This window comes from Xyrauchen texanus, chromosome 2 (genome assembly GCF_025860055.1).
Source record: "Xyrauchen texanus isolate HMW12.3.18 chromosome 2, RBS_HiC_50CHRs, whole genome shotgun sequence".
Lineage (NCBI taxonomy): Eukaryota > Metazoa > Chordata > Actinopteri > Cypriniformes > Catostomidae > Xyrauchen > Xyrauchen texanus.
The window spans coordinates 20,292,898-20,314,445 of record NC_068277.1 but is presented as its reverse complement, the minus strand read 5'-3'; the positions used below and the strand labels follow the sequence as shown (position 1 = coordinate 20,314,445).

Here is a 21,548-nt window from a genome sequence, read left to right as displayed (position 1 = left end):
GGCGCAAACCTAGTTGTCATGGCAACTGAATAAACAAAAATCTCGCCTGGTCAAAATGTACTAGTCAAGTGCAAGTCAGACAAAAACAAAAATATGGAAAAACATTATATTTATTTGTATTAAAATTTAACGAAATACATTAAAAATTTGTGCGATCTACCAGCATTGCCTTTGCTATCGACTGGTAGATCGCGATCGACGTATTGGGCACCCCTGATATAGTGCAATGCTTAAAGAGTGGCATTACACACAATCACATAAAAAATGACAAAGTACATTTTTATGTTTAGAATAAATGCCCCTGAAAGTTAAATCCAGAGGTTAAATAATGGCCACTTTATTGAAAAGTTAATTTCTGACAATGCAGTAATGTAACATATTATAATGGGTAACAGCTTGTTACTTTCAATGCCCTTGGATTTTGCTTTTTTATTTTTTTGAAGTCCATTCAGTGTTACTGCAAAGCACACGCAGTTTTAGGAGTGATGCACAACAATAATCAGAATAAGTTACATTTCCCTGCTATGATGTGATTCAAGAAATTACTCTTTATTTTTTAGAAATTCAAAGTTTCTTTTTGTTGTTTATTGATTTTTATTTGTGCTCCCTTTTTTTTGATTGATCCGCAATCACTGATCCGACTGCAAAGAGAATGTACCATGGAGACAATATGCTGTGAAATGTGGCTGTACGTGATAGCGACAACCAGTGCTCAGAATATGAATTTCATATAATTTCTCAATAGCAGGCCAAATTCCATTCTGTTTCCAAAAGCTCTCACAGGCCGCATCAGAGCAGTCGGCGAGCCGCAGATGGCCTGCAGGCCATAGTTTGGACATCTCTGTCTTAGCACAATTTCCTACAGTTTTTCTAAAGATAATAGCAAATTGCAATTTGCGCCACTTCATTAACAAACAGTTATAGATTTGTGCTACAAATAAAATTGCACTTTGAATCAGTGCTCTCACGAAAATTGGATAAGATGCAGCCTTATACCTTAAACAGCAGAATTTTTCTGAGAGTGAACAGAAAGGATGATTTTAATTACTGTATTACCATTATGAGAATTACATTTTTTTTTTTACAATTTTGGGATAAAATGTGCTTACTTGTCACAAAAAATATGTTACAATGCTAAGAATCTTAGGAATGGTCCTAATAGTTTCATTTTCTTAATGCAAAATTAAATTTCTCACTTTTTCTTTAAAGTTTTAGAAAAATACTTAATAATATTAATAAGTATATAGGTAATATTTAATCATGCACATGGTCATGTAGAACTGTGATGGGTTTTTGAGGTGACATACACATTATCATCGATATTGGAATCAGGAACAGTACCTGTTCAGGCATGGAGATTCTTTCTCCGTTGATGAGTGTGAGGACTTTGTTGTCGTCCATTACAGAGTTCATGCTCTCGATCCACAGTGTGTCCACTGGCCCATCAAACACAATCCACTTCTCATCAGGCTTCTCATCTGAGCTCGGACACACAGGGAAGAAATGTTAGCGCTACACTTAAACATTCACACGAAATAATGAATCTGACATTTCTAATACACACTGGATCTCTTTGTCTCTATTTTAATTTTCTCTTTCCCTTCTTCTCTCTGTCAGTCCCATTTCCTGAGTTCTATTTCACAGGCATCAGAGAGACTTGCAGGCAATTGTGGTGAAGCCTCTGATTGATCATTTATCTTCTCCTGCCCCTTTATCTGCCCATGTGTGTCTCATTTACTGAACTCAAAACAATAAAATACAACACAGATCATAGCCCATCTGTCTTCTACATACATGCTCTGACTGGAAGCAGCAGGCCTGCTGGCAGCCTGTGTAAGCGTGTAAAACCATACCTGTCACACACAGCAACAGGAAGTGTCACATCTCCTCTGGGCCATCTTCCCTCTCAGAGAGGGGAGGAGGGAATGCAGGCAACAGATAGCAACCATATTGAGCCACTGTAAACTGTGATTAGACCGCTAAACGACATCACACCACCATAGACACAAACATAAATTCAAGCCCAATACAGGGCCCCCACTGATATTGGCCAATGGAAGAATGAATTAGACTCTCTGAGCTTCAAAACAGACAGAACACTCTGGGCATGCAAAAAGGGAGGCAATGTTTGGTTGGCCTGAATGATTGGCATGTGTCAAGAACAATTACAGCTGGTTTCAGTGTCACAAGTTGCCATGGTAACCTGTGCAGGCATGACGCATGGTGGCGGGGAGAATGGCATTGCTCCACTTGGTGTTGCTTTTGTCAAAATGGCCACACAATTCGGTCAGGGAGCCAGCCTTGGGGCTGATAGGAAACTCATGTGTGTGTGTGTAATGGAGAGAGCTACCGCTGAGTTTCGCTTATACAGTTTAAGAGTGGATCGGGGCTCTGAAAATAGGAATAAATAAGGGCCAAGGAGGAGAAAACAAAAGAAAAACTGAACACAGAGAGGCCAGAAAAAACTAGATTCTCAGAACATCAGAAAGAGAATCCTAACAAGCCGAGGTGTTAGAATCAGCAAGTAAGATATTCAAAATCGGTTACATTTCTGCATTACCAAGCAAAAGATTAAATACCTTTTTAAAACTTAAAATGCATCCGGATCTGATGATTTACTGAATGAAATGACTAAATGCACAAGAGCTAAAGGTACTACATACAGAAGCTCCAAATAATTACTGAAGCATTCTTCAAAGTGAAGAATGACTATGGAAGGTTATTTTTAAGCAATTCATTCTTGACTCTCAGAATTCTTTATACATCTCAAAAGAAGTAAAATCGACTTTTTACCAAATTACTTCCAACCTGATCATACTTACACCCTCTTATTGAGAAAAATACTTCCCAAATTCAAAGCAAGATTCTATTCAGCATCAAGGATCAATTTATGCCATTACATTTTATTTTTATTTATCTATTTTATTTTTAGGGGGTACAACAATAAATTATTGCACACAGAAAGCAAGAGCAATATTGATTGTGATGTCTTTTTTCTATTAACTTCAAAATATTTTCATTTTTTTATATTTAATTTTTAAATATTAAGTGTTGTTGGTCACGATACATTACAGTAGGTGGTAGCTTGAGGTCCGATTGGTTACAGTAGGGTAAGCAACAATATGGAAACTGTACACGGTTCATTTTCTGTCAGGGGCAGAAACAGGAGTGTCTTAAATTGGCAACATACTTGCACAAGATAAATTACAAAATAGCTCTCCCAAGATCACAGAGTAAGAGATGGCTGTATGACTCAGCAATGGATCTATACACTGGACATGGTCCTGCATGGTCCTGACTCTTGATCTGATTTGCTACAAAGTCTGGTCCTACAAGAGCAGTACTGTCAATACCCTCTTTACCTTTGCAGTAAACCTAATAAAAGCAATTATGACCTTCAAGACCCAAATGTGAATAAAAAACACATTCACATTAGCAACCACTCACATCACATATTCATCATATTACATTAGGCCTGAAACACAGACCCACAGGCAACTTCACCTGAATTTAATTAATTAAAGAAAAGGCTTGCAGGGCCTTCTGTGTCATACAAGGCAATGTCCTGTAGAGATTCCAATTAAAAAGATGCATAAAATATTAAAATCATTAATTGAGACCATTGTTTTTTATGGTAGTGAGCATGTGGTCCACTAAAAAAACAAGAACTTGCCAAATAGGCAAAACACCCAACTGAGACCTTACAAGGAGAATTCAGTATAAAGTAGCTTAAACGTGCATTGGAACACTACAAATAATACAGAATTAGGACAATATCCTTTGATTATGAAAATACAAAAATGGGAAATTAAAAAGAACATAGTCAAAATCTGTGAAAATACTTAATCTAACACTTCCAAGGTTACAAAACCAGACACAACTTCCCAACTATTAGAGGAACAAGAAGTACAAAGTATATTTGCCTCTACCACTGTATAAGGGGACGATGAAATGTTTTATTATGGGCAATATTTGAATTTTATTTTATATTATTTCTCCCTTTTTTATTATTTTGCACTTTTCTCTTTTTATAATTACCATCACATTCTCAACTTTGGCAAATGTACCATAAATTGTCAAGCCAAAGAGGCCATTTGGAACCTTAATAAAGAAACAGAGGAAGGAAGTATTTGCAATAAGGGCTAAAACAAAGTTTTGGCTCTGACACACAGTTTCAAAGGAGCAGAGCAGCATGCACGCACACACACGTGCGCACACACACACACAAACACACACACACACACACACACACACACACACACACACACACACACACACACACACACACACACACACACACACACACACACGTGTGCCAAACTCATGCAAACCAGCTCTTTTAATATTAGACAAAAAGAGATCAATGAGAGAGACCAGCTTTTCTGAACAGAGAGAAATTCCATAGAGTGAAAGAGTACTGGCAGAATATCCTGTATATTGTCTTTTGCTGCATTCTTTAATTTATGCACAGTACTTGGCTTTACACTATTTTCATTGTCCGCAGCAAAGCTGCAAATACTTCTAGTTGTAGTTGGGTGATTCTTCATTTGCATTTCTGGGTCCACATTTACAAAAATTCTTAAGGCTAAAAGTAGGTCCTAACTTGGAAATTTAGGAGCAACTCTTAAAAATTATGTGCACGTCACTGCTAATTTTAGGACTTGTAAATGTTCATCTAAGGGTTCTTGATGGAGCATTTTAATGCTATAAGTTGTTTCTAAATCCACAACAACTTGAGGCCGATTTATACTTTTGCTTCGAACCTATGATATAGGTTGACGTGCACTCTTCAAAAATGTAACTACATGCCATGTCACAACAGCTTTGATTGTTGGCGAATGCTTGTTGTGGGCATGTAAATTCTTTGCGTCCATCCTTAGTATCTATTCTCAGTTTGCCCGAAAACATCAGTGCAAAAGCGATCTTCCATTGATGTAAGAGTTTCTTGCATTCCCTGAATTGTTCACGTTTCTCTCTTGTCGAATTCGCAAAGTCTGGGAACAAGAAAATGCTGTGGTTCCTCCAAGAAAGCCTTCATTTATTCCTCGCCTCTCGCAACATAAGATCTTTATCGAATGATCTCAGAAATTTGGCCAGAATTGCCAGAATTGTGAGCTTGCTTGATTTCCAGCTTATGGCCTGTTATATTGAGCAGACTAGGGAAGAGCTCATCTAGGAATTTCACCATATCTCTGCCTTCCTCATGCTCAGGAATTCCAACAATTCGGATGTTATTTCGTCGATTACTATTCTCCAAATGCTCCAGTTTTCCCCAAACGCGTTCAAAGTCTGCCTTGGTCGCTAGCGGGTTAGCAGCTAATTCCCTCCGATGACTCCAGATAACTGATCCGTCTCTCGACGTCTGACATTCTTGTAACCATCTCAGAGAAATTTGTCTCAATGGAAGTAATCGACCGACATATTACAGCAAGATCTTCCATGTCTGCAACAACTTTCGTCAGCATTGCTGACACATTCATCGATAAACAGCGGATTTCTTTAAGTTCACCATCCAAATTGAGTCTGGACTTTCGGCCCAGATGGAAGTTCAAGTGCAGTCAACATTATGGTAATGAGCTGTGACGCGGTTCGGCGGCAACCTATTGGAATATAGAAGTGCTCCGCTCTAGCGAAGTCTAGAGAACATAACCGTGTAAACTTTGGTTCCCACCAAACATTCGTTCCGAAGATAAAATGGAGGAGAAACTAATTATTGCCGTGGCGGGTTTCCCAGTAATATATGATATGTCCCTGTTTGCTTACAGGTATATAAAACAACCAAGACCACAGTTATTATTACAAATGTATTTTATTTTGATAACAAACAACTATAATTTTAATTACTTTCTGCCATCGACTGATTTCTTATTTTCACATTTTAAAGAGTTCATGAGGATATACGCTACTTGTGATAGGTCGGCAAAAAGTAAATGGTCGACATGTCTGGATGTTTAAATTGCGGCCCCTTTAAATACAGTTCACAAAACAAAGCATTCTGAACAACCGTTGCCGCCTATTTCAACTACATCAGAGCGTCCACGAGCATCCTTGAGCGTCGAAGGCAGGGCAGCCAGACTGAATTTTGACGCTCTTGCCGCTTCTGGTGTGAACGTACAGTAAGTGTCTTTTAATGTCTCCAGAGCCTGAGGATTTTGAATGTTTTGACTTTGTCTACCTAGAACAGTTAAGAATCAGAGTGTATGGAATCTCTCTGGTTTATAACACAAATATTATCAAAACTAGCAAAGTTCGTAGAGCTCGCCGCTCACACATCTGCTCCTCGAATGGCGTCCATGACATAACAGCTTTGATTGTTACACTTTGTAACCAGAGACCACCACCCATTATGATAACAACAATATCTAAGGTAGCATCACATTTTATATTTGAATGTCTATGCTTTATCTAATTGTATTTGGCCTCTGGACCATTAAAGCAATTGTCTCAATCGGAAGCATCTGCTCTTATTTATGTTCTGTTTGTTTATCAAAATTACAAGCAAAATGCAACATAAGATATCTGTTTACAGCTTATAAACTTATACGCTTTTTTTCCTCACGACTTTTACTTGATATTAATTTGATATGTGAGTGAAACCATATGTGTTATATTCTACTTGCGAACTCTCAGATCTGCACAATGATTTGACCGTATGTATGACAGTTCTGTGTACTGTAAATAATCATATTTCATTAGTTATGGAAATGGAACATTTCTAATTTGTCATCAAATTAAAAAGCACTTGATTGGTATATATTTGCCATTGTAAAGTCTTTAAAAATACACCAATTTAGTGTTCACCAAGCGAGGTATAGTTATTATTTAATTTGATGATTTATTTTTCAGCACGGAATGTCAAAAGTATACCAAAATATTTATTTATTATTATTTAAGGGACTCCAGAGTAAGCATAGTGTTTTTCTCATTAATTTGCTCCCTGCAATACAAGCAACATGTATAATAAATAATATGTAGCTTACCTAAATTTCAACATGTTCACATAGTTTGAACTCATTTTTAATGCTCCAATAATTTAATAAATACTTTTGAATCCTCAAATTACAGTGTTTTGGTTTGTTTATGAATGTATAATTAGCATTTTGGCTGTGTAATCTCAGAACAACACAGAAGCCATTGCAGAACTATAAATGCAAACCAACATATTTGCCACTATGCAGAGCCTAAAATGTAGGCTGAATGCAGAAGTATATTCAGACTTAAGAAGTCGTCATGACGATTCCTAAATCAGTAAGTCTGAATCCCAAAGGATCCGAAGCAAGGCTGTTGTTGTCTATCAAAGAAGCAATTGAGTCAATGAATTTGAATATTATAATAACACTGACCTATAAAAAAATGTGAGAGAGATGTTTGTCGCTTAAAGTCTACAATCTCTGCTCTTAAAGTATATTTTATCTTTATCTTTATCTCTTGACTGAGACTGAAGAGAGTAGCACCGTTTCTCATATTTCGATATTTTGCTAAATCAAAGGAAATGCCACATTGATGTGGAAACATAGGTTTTAAGTAGAAAGTCTTAACAATGAGCTCTTTGGAGAACTCCTATTTGTAAGGTTAAAATCTTTGTCAATATGGGTCCAGATTTTAGTTTAGTGGATACAATGACACCTGGGATGGAGAGGTTTGGCGACTTTGGTGTGTACACATGTTAAATTTGTACATTTGTACAGAGATGATTTCACATCTAAAGAACTAAATTGTGCCAAAAAATGACCAAATAAATTACTAAAACAATAATTGCGAGTTGGGTGGCGAATTGGGTGGCCAGGCTTCGGTCCATGGTGGCCATGGCCACACCTGGCCACCCCCTAGCTCCGCCACTGACTATCAGGCAATCAGCTGAGCAACGACCGTGTTTCTTTCACACCCATTTTGGGGCGAAAGCCAAAAGGTGCCACCCTCCATGCACTTCATCAGTATGATCAGTAGCATAGTAGCTAACAACTCTGCTTACTTACTGTTTAATCACAGACTCATTATCTGACCGACATTCCCTGTGTGATATGGGGGCTCAGGTTAGTGTTCTACCAGCATCACCAATTGAAAAACACTTGGGCAAAGTCAGCCCATCGCTCAAGGCGGCTAATCAATGCAAAATATGCAAATATGGGAAGTGCCTAGTGCCACTGTGTTTCAATGGACAGAGTTTTAAATGGGAGTTTGTGATGGTGGATGTGAGCAGGCCTTGGCTGTCTTACCCTGTTCAAGGAGCACTTTTCCCACGACTACCCTATCCAGCGCTTTGACAGAAAGGTGTGAGTTCGCCCAGCTGCCGGGTGAATATCCTAACCTCACTAAACCCACTTTCTACACAGTAGAGACCAGTCATGGGGTCGTACATCACATCTTCACGTCTGGGCCGCCAGTGTATGCCCGGGCCCGGCTAATATGGAAAAACTGGGTATAGCGTGACGCTTTAACAGTCCTTGGGCCTAAACCCTTCATATGGTCTCAAAAGCAAATGGCGACTTCTGTCCATGTGGAGACTATCGAAGACTTAATGACGTCACTACGCCTGTCTGATACCCATTCCCACACATTCAGGATTTTTTTCCCTGCCTGGCGGTACGTTCCCCTATAATAAGTTCTCTGTGTGCGCATGTGTAACCGCATGGTCTCAATTGTATTCCTGCCTCCCTGCAATCTTTGTTAGCCCCCCCCCATAAGGCAATTGATTTGTATTCCATGATATACTATTTCAGATTTAGACAATGACTGATAGATACCTCTAGCTAGGGCAAGATCAATCTGAGGCCAGTTGCATAAGCATAGCCATTAACTTAAAACTTTGTCTAACATTTAGTCTGTCTAGCTATAGACGCCATAGAAAGCCGTTTGCATAAAACAAGCTCGCAGTTGTCTTTAGTAAGACTGTCTAATTGGCATAGCATTGTGGGAAAAGACACTGAACAGCTTAAATAACATTGCAGACAGTGGGCGCTTACCACAATTATCCTTTACTGGAAAATGTTTGCCTATTAGAATAATGCAATGCTTCAAAATCAATTGTAATGATCAAATTTAGTGATTTTAACCCAAATAACAATAAGAAAATAAAAAAACATAAGGAATTTTGTTAGCATCGTAGAAGTCAAATCTTCTACAAAGTCTCAACTCAAGTCCTTCTAGCCCTCAACTGAAGCCCCCACAAGCTCAGCTGACAGTTATTTTCCATGACAACATGGAATGTAAATAAAAGTGAGTCTAACGGTCTGCATTCTTACATTTTTGTCTTACATTAGACCAATCCATGTTTTTATGCAACTGACTGAAAATGTTAAGGCCAAAATGTAGGCGACTATCTAGAGTAGTCTAAAAATGTTTTATGCAACCGGCCCCTGGACAGATGCATTTTAAATAATTTATAACTACACAAGAACCTGTTTAAAATGTTACACAATGAAACAAGATTGTTGCCATGTAGCTTTGTTATGCTTTACCAGGAGTACATTTGGAGTAATGGACACGTAAAATTAAATTTTTCCCGAAAACTTTCCACCAGATTCACAAATGATTCATACTACCCAGATTTGTTAGTTAAACATTTGTATGTTACTGAATTCAAAACATTCATAAAGGGGGGGCGTGTGCACATTCATTCACAATTATCATAATCCACGCCTATGAAAACTTCATAAAAGGAAGGCACCACAGTTGCTAGTAAACGTTTTTAACATCAGCGGAACAGTAATTCAAATGTTTTTTATAAATGACATGCATCCACATCATAAAATGTTTATTTAGCAAGCACAATAGCGTCTCAAAGAAAGTCAGTGCATGCTTGTCCTCTTTTGTAGGTCAAACAGTTAAAGAAGTCAATAAAAATAGTTTGACATGAGAGTTAAAAATGTTCTGTTTACACCGGGAGGAGGATGTCCATCCACCATTAAACTTCTCTGGTTCAGCTGAGTGCATCGCCAGCATCATCTGTGAAACTTCTCGGGTAGGGCCTAAATCATGATGTAACAGTGATATACTTTCAACAAGAAGAATCTTCAGAGAAATTAATAGAATGCCTGAAGAATATCTTTGTCCAAAACACTGTAAGATATTTCAGATTTGCAAGCTATACTACTGTACAGTGTGTGGTCTATTTTTTCCCCATTGTATTGTGTACGCACCTGTCCACAATGTATTTATTTATGGGTTTAACAGCATTAACATTGACCATACGTTATCAAATGGACGCGATTTACCGATACCTATACTTAATTAAGAAACCTAAATTATAGAGCTCACATTAAAACAAACAAACTGTCTAACCAGTCATGTTAGAGGGCATTAATTTCTTCGAGAAAAATCAATCACTTCTGCTGGAAAAACGATAAACAGAGTTATACTTTGAAAAAATGAATTCAAGCGGTAAAGAAACATTTCTATATAAGTAGGCCTATAGGCTATGGTTTAAAAAGTAAACAAAGCAACTGTAAGGCATAACAAAGATTCATGACAACAACCTTGTTTAATTGTATAACATTTTAAACAGGTTTTTGTGCTGTTAGTAACTATTATAAAGGTATTCATCCAGATTGTTTTTGCCCTGACACTAGAGTCAGTCCCAGACAACTGACACGATACCATGCAGTAGGAATGAGGAAGGGTAACCTCAAACAAAATGCCCCAGAGCTTTAGCTGTAATGTTCTATTCTATTGTTTAGGTGTGTATATAAGATGTGTAGAAAAAAGAGAGAAAAATACTGGAACAATGCTGAAGTTCCAATCTAATAAAATTGTTTCAAAACAAAACAAACCAAATTTTTCATTTTGTTTGACCTGATGAATACCATTCGGAGTCAAAATGTTGACATTAAACTGTAAAGTTAGCAGTGTACAAGTATTTTTCTCCCTTTTTTCTATGGATATTACATTTATTTACATTTATGCATTTGGCAGACGCTTTTATCCAAAGTGACTTACAGTGCAGTTATTACAGGGACAATCCCCCCGGAGCAACCTGGAGTTAAGTGCCTTGCTCAAGGGCCCAACAGTGGCATCTTGGTGGTGCTGGGGCTTGAACCCCCAACCTTCTGGTCAGTAACCCTGAGCCTCAACCACTGAGCCACCACTGTTACCCAGTGGTGGCTGGGTAACAGTGGGTAACATCTACAATATTAATTTGTAGATGTACACATGCATTTATTAAATGTGTGTAAACTATCCTTAAGTGTATTTTTTATATAACATTGTTCCCAAATTTTGTTGTGTTTTGTAGTAACATAAATTACAATTTGAAACCTAGATTATAGACCCCCCAAAGACATACCACATTCCTTAGTTATGTAAAAGGCAACTGAGTTTCACATGCTGTATATGTACATATCAAATTAAATGCCTCTTCAGCGACTGACTTGCATTTGAGCCTTTTTTTTTTTTTAAACAGACACACTTATAAATTTACTTTAAAATCTGCAATAAAACAATACTTACATACTTAAAGGGACAGTTTACACAAATATTAAATCTGTCATTGTTTACTCACATCCCATGAAAGAGGTTAGGAGGTATGTAAGAGAGTCAACATGAGGTTGAGTAAATGATGACAACTTTCATTCTATTTTCATCTTCACAAACCGAAGTACTGGAAAAAGAAGACAATGTTAATTATTTATGTAAATGTTTATTGCACTTTCATTTGAAGACAAGGAAATATAACTTAAAAAGTCTGACTTCACATCAAAGAACAATAAAGGATCATATTCATCTTAACTCTTTCCCCGCCAAACACGGAATTTTCCGTGTTTTATGAAAAAACACTTCCCCGCCAAACACGGAATTTTCCGGGTTTCCGTGTCTTAGGTGTTATACGGTAAGGAAGACCCCTCTGCATGTTTTGAAAGAGTACGCAACTCTTTGATCAAAGAAACAGACTGCGATCGTCTCAAACATGAAGAAGTGGAGTATTGATAAGCTCAAAATATCAGACATAAACATGCCTTTTTATCAGCTTTTTGTCTGAAATGTTGTTTTTTGACAAAACCGACCTCTGTTCAAGTCGCAATAAAAAAAGAACAAATGAAGATAAAATAAAATTGTTTTTTTTGCCTAAAAGCAGAGCAAAATATTGTGATAAATAGCATCTTCATATATTCATGGAAGAAAATATTCTGCGGGCCATTAAAGTTTAGCGAAAATCGTCAAAAACCCTGGCGGTGGCTGGCAACTTGTTTTTAAAAACGCTGGCGGGGAAAGAGTTAAAATGAATAAAATTACATTTACATAATTTGGAAACTAATTCTTACATCAGCAGAGCTTGTATAAATCTTAATGTAAATTATTTATGGTATGTGCTCTTCAGTTTATTGTCTGTAAACCTCATTCATGTTTTATAAAGGCACTTGTAACTGTGCTGCTGTTCTTCTGCATTTATGCCTTGTTTTTATTTTCAATAACAATTTAAAAACAATACATCCATTTGTCCCATGTCTCCACATGTAACCAATGAAGCGGGTAATCGCTCTGCCAAAAAGATGAGCCATCGTACTCGCAAATGTAACCGTGATTATTTTTAAACAAGCTTTAAAGTTTAGTGCAACAGAATTATCAGATTACTTGTTGGTGCAACCCACTGTCAGTCTCAAAAAAATTTTGTTTAGATTAAAACAGCAGATTTTAACGCTGACTGGTGCTACAAACAACGACACAGACGGTCAGGTCTTGGAATCCTAATAACTAGAAGCTACTGACATAACACAAATGCATAATCACCAGGACTTGCACTCTAAAATGGGCTTTTATTTTTGCCTTTAAAAATATATTATCCTTGGTTATATATGAGAGAAACTGAACACACCCATGATCCTTTCTGCTGATGTAAGCCTATGTTTGCTTGAAGTGTGAAGTGCTTGCACACTGACCTTGTGAATAAACCATGCTACCTGGTATTTCTGTAAAATGAGACTGCCATCTAGTGGTAGCTGTTTTGCTCACACAAAGTTATGTGTAGATTGTGCAAGGCAAAACCAGCAGAAAGGAAGTCTCAAAATTCAAATGAATCAAAGGGAATGGACACAAATAGATGTCAATGAATGTGTGTGTTTCTCTTGTTCCACAAATGCACATTCAATGCTTCACAAGAACAATTTGTGTTTGATTTGGAACATCTTCCTTTGGTTGCATACACAAATTGTGATACATTTATACAAAAGGCCACATTTGTGTTCACAAGTATATCTCTATTTGTACAAATTCCAGCACATTCATTAAATTGTAAGATACATTTGCAACATTCATCAAATTGACGGATAAGTATGCACACATTTATTAATAATTTTGAGTCTAATTTCATCCCATACAAGTCTAGTTGACTAAGCAGAACTGTGTGGTTGGGCTGTGGAGGGGATAGAGTAAAAAGTTGAATTCAGGATGGGTCTGTGCTGCGAGTTCAGGCTTTACGGAGAATTAAATGTAGGGCATGAGGTATCATATTCAGCCCTGTGTGCGTCAGATCCTGAGCAAGAGATGACACACATTCACAGGAGCGAACAGATCACAAGCACAAAAAACGGACAAAATACACATGCAAGCTCACGGATACAACCACCTCCCTGCTTTTTCATTAGGATGTATACTGATCAAAGGGAAAGCTGGAAATTCCATTTCCTGATCTCAAGTGATTGGCACAAATACACAGAAGGTTTAGGACAGCTGTATAGGACAGAAAAAAGCTAATCAATCAGACCTCACAAACTTCAACCAGCTCTACTAGTTCTTTGCTCTTTTCTTTCTTTCTTTCTTTCTTTCTTTCTTTCTTTCTTTCTTTCTTCAAGATTCAGTGTCTCATTATTTTTTCTCTGTCTCTGTCAATGCCTCGGCTGATTTCACAGAACACCTGCTATCAGTGGCTGACAATCCCTGGCAGCTCACGCTCCTTTTTTTCTTGATGAGCATAGGCATTTTATGTGCAGGAGTAATGTGTGGTGCTACTAGGGGAAACAAATGGAATTGCAATCTGTTCATTTCAGTATCCCAATATAGCAATACTGGCTTATCCAAGGAGTTTTAATATATCTGGAGAGAAGAAATCCGTTAGTGACACCATTAATTTTAATGTAGGTGTTTGGGTGGAGTGCGACCATCAATGGCAACAGATAGGAAAAATATAAGTTGATTTAGCATTTTAAGAGCCCTCCAAAGACATCTGTTACTATTAAAACATGTAATAAAATATAATAAAAAGAAGAAAAAAAATTACATCTGAATACACATTATTTTTGAATGGCCGTCAATTGGGAAACATGCTTTTTGGCACCTTATGGTATACTTCTTGCATCTACCAGTAAAGGCTTATAGGGTCATGGCAACCAGCCAATTCCTGACCCCCTGGTCTCTGGTCTAAGTTTGGAATGGAACTATTTTTCTGTCTAGTGTTGTTAGTGGTGTAGAAATTACAAACTGCCCCTTTAAGTCTATATCTACACCCTCCTTAATCCATCCTTCCCCCTGTCCGTGTGGTCAGTACCTGCGCAAGACGCTCTCATGAGGGAGGAGAGGATGCCGTCAGTCCACTCATTGGTGGCGAGGTTGTATTCTCCGTACAGCTCTCCAAGGCTCACTGCCTTAGGGTTTAGGGGACACTCCTAAAGGATCATCAGCAGAGGTCAGAGGTCAGAGTAGGAGGAGAGGGAGTAAATCAACTGAGAGGGAGGAATCAAACGGTGATGAAATCATACAGTGGTGAGAGAATTATGCACAGGAGACTCAGAGGTGTGTGTGTGTGTGTTATATGGAGTGGAGATAATAAGGAAACAGGGGAGGTGATGTTTGCATGGGGAGAGAGAGAGATAGGTACCTGAAATAGATATGCAAAAAGGGAGGTGTTGAGTCAGATATGAAAGAGTAAAGAGACAGGCATCGAGAGATGTAGAGACAGAAAGAGGGATAAAGAGAGCGAGGATGCAAATAGAAATGTCAGATTGAGTCACGGAAAGAGCGGAGAACAAGATGGACCCCCCAAATTGCAAAGTATTGCAAACCAACAAAGAGTTAGACTCACACACACTCATATACTAACACAAGGACACCAATCCCACACACAACACACAGAAAGGGACGAAAGCACTGAAGAGAGAGAGAGAATGCGGTTATGTTTGGAATGGAATACTATCTTTCTACTTTCTTCGGAGAATAAAATGTATAATGCATAATATTGTTATACATAATGTGAGAAACAGTTTTTTTCTATTTCTAATGATTAACATGACTTCACTACATTGCATGTTTAATTCAGTGAGTGTTGACCAATTATCATCTCATCATTTAGATCGTATAGGAATGACCATACTGTATAATTTTATATCCATTCCCATTATAATCAACAAAGTTGTCTACACTGGGATGTGACTGTCTATGACACCAACCTGGTCTCAGAGAATCCTGTTACTATACTTACATTTTAAATGTGACTTGTATGTATATGTGAAATAAACAAAAGATATGCTACAACAACGACTTTTTACACTGTTCCTCACACAGTGCAATTTTATGACATCAAAACTATTTCACAATAATGTTTGTATAATTTAACCAACTACATTTACAATCTTATTCAAGCCCAATCACGTTGTGTGGTAGCACAACTGTAGAAAGTTTTAATTAGGTTATGTGCAGATAATGGCAAATAATCTTTTAGTGTTTTGATAAATAGTAATTACTGATAACCAGTTGAAGTGTTTCAATAAATATTTTACATGATCAATTTAATAACAAGCACAGGCGGCAGGGGCAGCGGGCGCCATGGCCAAACTGGGGGCGGCTATGGGAGTCTATCCACCGGCTCAGTCCTCACGGACCTCCCATCCCCCAGCACACTCGTTCTGCCCGGTAGAGTTCATGAGCGAGGCAGGCTGTCCGTCTCAGGGAAGATTTAATGTCTCATTCGGGGCTCGCAATGAGGACGAATTATCGGTCGTAGCACTGGAGGATGGGCTGCTGGATGATTGGTTTCTGTGTTCGGAGTGTGACTCACGACCATGCCCCGAACCAGTGCCGTTCTTCCCGGAAGTGCACAAGGAACTCACAAATTCATGGATGTTACCTTTCTCCACCTGTACACACTTTGTCATCCATCCTGACTACCCTCGGTGGCGAAGGGATATGTTGAGCTCCCCCAGGTAGAGCGCGCTGTGGCAGAGCACCTATTCCCGCAAAGTGCAGCCACTGACCGAGGCTCCCTTCCAAGGCTTGTAGTTTACTTCGTTATTAGTGGCAAAGGCTTACAATGCTGCGGGCCAGGCCGCCTCCGCCCTGCATGGCCATCCTGCAGGTCCACAAGGCCAAGGCGCTTAAAGATCCCCACGAGGGTAGGATCGACCCAGGGCCGATGCAGGAACTGCGCACCGCAAACAACCTCGCTCTACGGGCGACGAAAGTCATGGCTCGTGCCCTGGGTCAGACGATGGCCACCTTGGTGGTCCAAGAGCGATACCTGTCGCTCAACCTTGAGGAGATGTGTGACGCTGAGAATGTTTACTTTCTCGATACGGCCATCTCCCAAGGGAGGCTTTTTGGCGACACTGTCCAGGACTTCACCCATCAGTTCTCAATGGTTCTGGTCTGTGTTGAGGAAGAATCGATACATGGAAGTACACATCCTTCAGTTTGAACCAATCCTGATGTCGCATGTCACAACTCACCCACCGCCTCCTCAATTTGGAGTCAACAGACTTTGAAGTCTCTTTGAGCAACTCAGCAGCAGATGTGCTATCATGACAGGTAACAATCTGCATTTAGTGGAGACTTCACCCCACGTAGTCCAGCTGATTTGTCTGGATGCACAAGAGAACATCGCCACCTGCTGTCACTCAACTGATAAGCAATTGATAGCAGACGCAACAAGCACTCATCATAATAAAAAATAACAAATTCCAGCACTGGATCGCCACTTATAACTCACACGAATGAAATGGAAACTCCTGCTCAAGAATTGGAGATGTTTCTTCTGCATTAGTCACTTATGTGATGAAAACTATTTCAAAAAGTGGTGGGGAGAAAATTGGCAAAGGCAAAAAGCTGTAGGAACATGTCCCACACGAAAATTATGCATATGGATACATGTCATGAACCACGTAATTTTATTTGGCCAAACTGTCACATAATTGTTCAAGAGATCAGGCTGTGTGACACAGTTTAAAGAGCAGACTTATCTGTGAACTGTGAATGTACAGGGTATAAACAGTTTAGCAGAATCTCTTTACCACTGACATTCTTCTACTGTCACACAATATATACCATTATACCACCAAGTCCTATATAGAAGAGGGGAATTTGGATGGCAACTAAACCGAAAAACAAGACATTTTGAAAACACCAACAAAGTATAAAAAAAATGGTCTGTCAGACCTCACCTGGATCTCTCTCTCCCACATACACATTCCAGGAACATTATTAAAGAAAACCTGAGAAACACAATACTCCCGCCCCCACACCCCTTACCCCACTCTTCTATTTTTACCCACATCAGGTTAAGACATGTGAAAGGGTTTACAAAGAATGAAGGAGAGATATGAGAAAAGGGGGAAAAACAACAAAAGTAAAAATAAATAAATATATTTATAAATATATACACACATATATATATATATATATATATATATATATATATATATATATATATATATATATATATATCATAACAAATATAAATGCTAAACACTTTAGGATTGAGGAGTCTAAACCAACTGGGTGAAAACATGTCTGTGTTTAAATCACAGTATTGAGTGGAGCTGCTTTAGCCGCAGTCAAGCCAACTGTGAAAAGAAAGAGATCATAAGCACTAGCAATTAGTGTTAGCTGCCGTCTCGACTAAACCATCATTTTCAGAACACCCACGAGTAAGCAGTCTGTCAGGGTGGCTTTTGATTAGTGTTAAGTCTTTGTTTTCACACCCACTAAACAGTGAAGAGTGTTTAAGAGAAACTCTGATGTCTTGGTGGTAAGAGTATTAGTCAATGAGTTAGCGTGATCGCTAACGGCGGTTAATTTTCATGCTAATGAGGGCTTGAAGGTTTGCATCGCATTTGTTTCAGTAGCATGATTTTTGCCCTTAAAACTACTTGTGTATGGAAGAAGCTAATTTAAAAAAAGGGACTGCTCTTCCTGCTTATAAAACCAGCTTAAACCTGCCAAAGGTGGTTTACTGGTCTCAGCTGGTCTAGATTGTCTCCCAGCCTGGATAAGCTGGTGTTTATCTGGTTAAGCTGGGCAGCCAGCTGGTCTCCCAGCCTGGCCAGTTGGAGAGTGACCCAAACCCCTCTAAACCATCAAACCAGTCTAGATTGTCTCCCAGCCTGGATAAGCTGGTGTTTATCTGGTTAAGCTGGGCAGCCAGCTGGTCTCCCAGCCTGGCCAGTTAGAAAGTGACCCAAACCCCTCTAAACCATCAAACCAGACAAGCCTAAACAGCTTGTCCAGGCATGGAGACCAGGTAAGCTGTTTTTTTCAGCTGGGCTGTTATAAAAGGTACCTTGCATTAACCTGTTGATCTATTTAGAAGACCAAGATGGAAAGCAGCTAGTTAGTGGTCCAGTGAAAGAGAGACAGAGAGAGAGAGAGAGAGAGAGAGAGATAGTGAGGGATGGAAAGAAGAGACAGAGGCAGAGAGAATGATGGAGGTCTCACATGTATGAGGCTGTACTCCTGCTCTCCGTTGCGGTGCAGGGTGCTGAGGGCGTTCTGAAGGGTTCTCCATGTGACTGTCTTGCCGCTGCCTGTTTTTCCAACAATCATTACTGAGTGTCTGGAAGTTTTGGTCTCGTACAGTTGAATTACCTTGGTCACGGTGAAGGGGGTCACCTGTAGACCACTCCGACGAAGTTCTGCCTCTATAGCCTCTTTTAACTAAAGATAAAAAGAAAGAAGGTGTGGGAAGGACAGAGAAAAGTCCTTATATCCAACTAGATGCTAATTGCTTCAGAACGTTACATAAACACTTTCTAAAATGGAAAAACAGCCCTTCGGAGTGGGTGAATCCCATTGAGCCACTAAAGACAAATGAACTGGCAAAAGGTGGGTGGTCATCTTAATAAAAACACCCGCTGATTCTGCACCCCTGAGTAAAGTTGCACAAACTTGAACTGCTCCAGAGGTACTAAAGCAGCCATGATAAACTCAGGTTAATTTAATCTCCCTCTCTTAGTTCTCTCTCGACTCGTTAAACAGATGGAGAGGAGGAATTAAGGAAACGGTTCTGAGGCGTACGTGCTGGAGTAAGTCAGAGATAAAGATGCAGGATGGGTGATATAAAACAGCAATAAAAACACTGCATAATGTGCATGAGCGGAGACAGGGAAGGAGAAATATATTCCTTTGTGTGTTTTTTCATTCCACTCGCTCTTGATTACGGAGGGAGCAGGAAGCAGCAGTACAGACGTTCAGAGGAGTCTGCGTTATATCTCCATACCTGAGTTACAAACACTGTAAACCCTGTCTCCAAATACACATTTCTCTCTCAGACAATCTCTTTTAAGTATTCAGAAAAGTGTAAATGACTCCATTTTCCTTGTGTCATACAGTACATAAACTTTATGTAAAAAATCCTTGGCCACGTTTTTACATAAAGTGTTTTTGAAGTGTGTTTGAAGAATTGTTGCATTAATCAAAACAACAGAAAGCAGTTCACTGAGAGGTTAAGCCAAGTTTTGAAGTACTTGAAGATAGTTCTTAAATCTTTTGAGAATCAAATATATCAAATACTCCTTATGATTTACATTATTTGCCATTGAAAAGATAATTGTTTTTATCCAAGCACCTGCCACAAACAGGCAAACACTTTGGCTCAGCAGCACTTTCAAGCGATCTGAGATGTCGTGCTTCTGGCTCAACCAGAGCATGAGTTCGGGGGAGAACATCTTGTTTACCTGAACAATGGATGACAAGGGGAGTATTTGGGAAACCTGATTGGAATAAATCATTATTTTTGCAATTCCGTTTTGTGTCGTAGAAATGACAAACTTCATCTCAGAGATTAACAGAGTTAAAGGGCTAGTTCACAAGATGTACTCACCCTCATGGTCTGTGGAACAATAAATAAATAAATAATTTTTGCTTTTCTTTACCGTGCAATGAAAGCATACTCTGAAAGAAAATGGTCAAACTCAAAAGCTGCAACATAAGAAGTACAAAAAGCACAATAAATGTGAAAAGAAGCGAGGTTTGATGTAAATGACATCAAATGTCATTTTTTCTCACATGAATTGTGACCGGTCGTAATGACGAGAAATTTGAACATGTGGGAAAGCAAATAAGATTTGAGGGCTAGGGCAGTGATTTACAACTTAAATTTCGGTCTTTTCCTAAGGAAAAGCAACTCTATGGCTTCAGAAATTATGAATCAGAATGATTGGAAATGTACTGGAGGACGCAAGTCATATAGACTACTTTTCTAATACTTAATATGGTGCTATTTTGTCCTTTTTGGCCATGGTCACTGCATATTGTATTGTCACTGTAACATTTATTTAAAAGACTTGGAATGATATGATACTATAAATGATGGCATCATTTTCATTTTGTGTTGAACTAGTGATCTGTTACTCTGTTTCATGGATCAAACTTTCTTTGCTTTAAAACTACAACCTTTGGGGTGCTTTGTTCATCCAGTTTTTATCCTCTAATGCCTTTGCACTGGTCTTTATCTGTATTTAAGAAAACTGTGTAAATGCAACAATATTGTGGACAGACAGGGGATGAAAATATCTGCAGGTATTAATGGATCTTTTAAGAGGTGCTTCAGAGAGAGCGAGCCTGTGAAACCTGTGCAAGAGCTGCTCTCTCAAAAAAAAGGATGTGCAATCAGAAACACACAAAAATATAAGCTATGAGTCAGAACATACATTCGTACGCAAAAACACACACTTTCATGCTGGGACAGGCTACCTTTCCATAGTCGATAGTGGGTGTTTCCACAGCAGGGAAAAGATCCTGGATGATCCCATTAAACAGTGGCAAATCGATGGAGGTCAGCTTAGCTATGTTCATGTCTTTCATAGACATCAGTAAGATCTGGGGTATAAAAAAATGTTAAATTAGTTCAGTGTAGGAGTAGATGTTGAAAGCTAATGTGAGCCAGTTTCACTTGACCAAATGTCAGCCCTAATTTACAGGCAGGAAGCCACAAAACCGTCCTCAGAAAAATTTGAAAACAATCCCTCTTGCTCTTCTGTTATCAAAAGCAGTAGCCTTACCATTTCCGAATGAAATTTACTTTAACACGCATTCTCAGGCATGAACCTTACATAAACATGGGACACCTTTTGCATGGGTGATGAGCTTTAGTATTAAGATGAAGAGAGGAAGAGAGAGAAAAAGAAGAGCGAGATGAGTTTGCATATGGGGTGATGAGTCCTTTTCAACTTCTCTTTTAAGGTTTTGTCCCCTTTGATAAATGTTTTTCATAGCCAGAGAACAGCACATTTTTGTGTGGTGTCCCTGTCATTTTCATGACCAGATACACACACAAACACACATAATTAGGTAAACTCACAGACATTCACAAACAAAAAGGTTGCATTGAACATATGTACACTAATAGGCAT

General features: G+C 38.8%; 1 protein-coding gene across 1 annotated transcript in view; it reads right to left on the bottom strand.

Moving 5' to 3' along the window:
* The window catches only part of dnah2 (dynein, axonemal, heavy chain 2), a 259,741-nt gene that overhangs the window by 60,951 nt on the left and 177,242 nt on the right, over nucleotides 1-21,548 (bottom strand). Inside the window, exons 40-43 of the mRNA XM_052139940.1 lie at nucleotides 20,890-21,015; nucleotides 18,634-18,852; nucleotides 14,477-14,594; nucleotides 1,342-1,478 (exon numbers count right to left, since the gene is read on the bottom strand). Coding sequence (XP_051995900.1) covers nucleotides 1,342-1,478; nucleotides 14,477-14,594; nucleotides 18,634-18,852; nucleotides 20,890-21,015 — 600 coding nt within the window. The remainder of the gene's footprint in view (nucleotides 1-1,341; nucleotides 1,479-14,476; nucleotides 14,595-18,633; nucleotides 18,853-20,889; nucleotides 21,016-21,548) is intronic.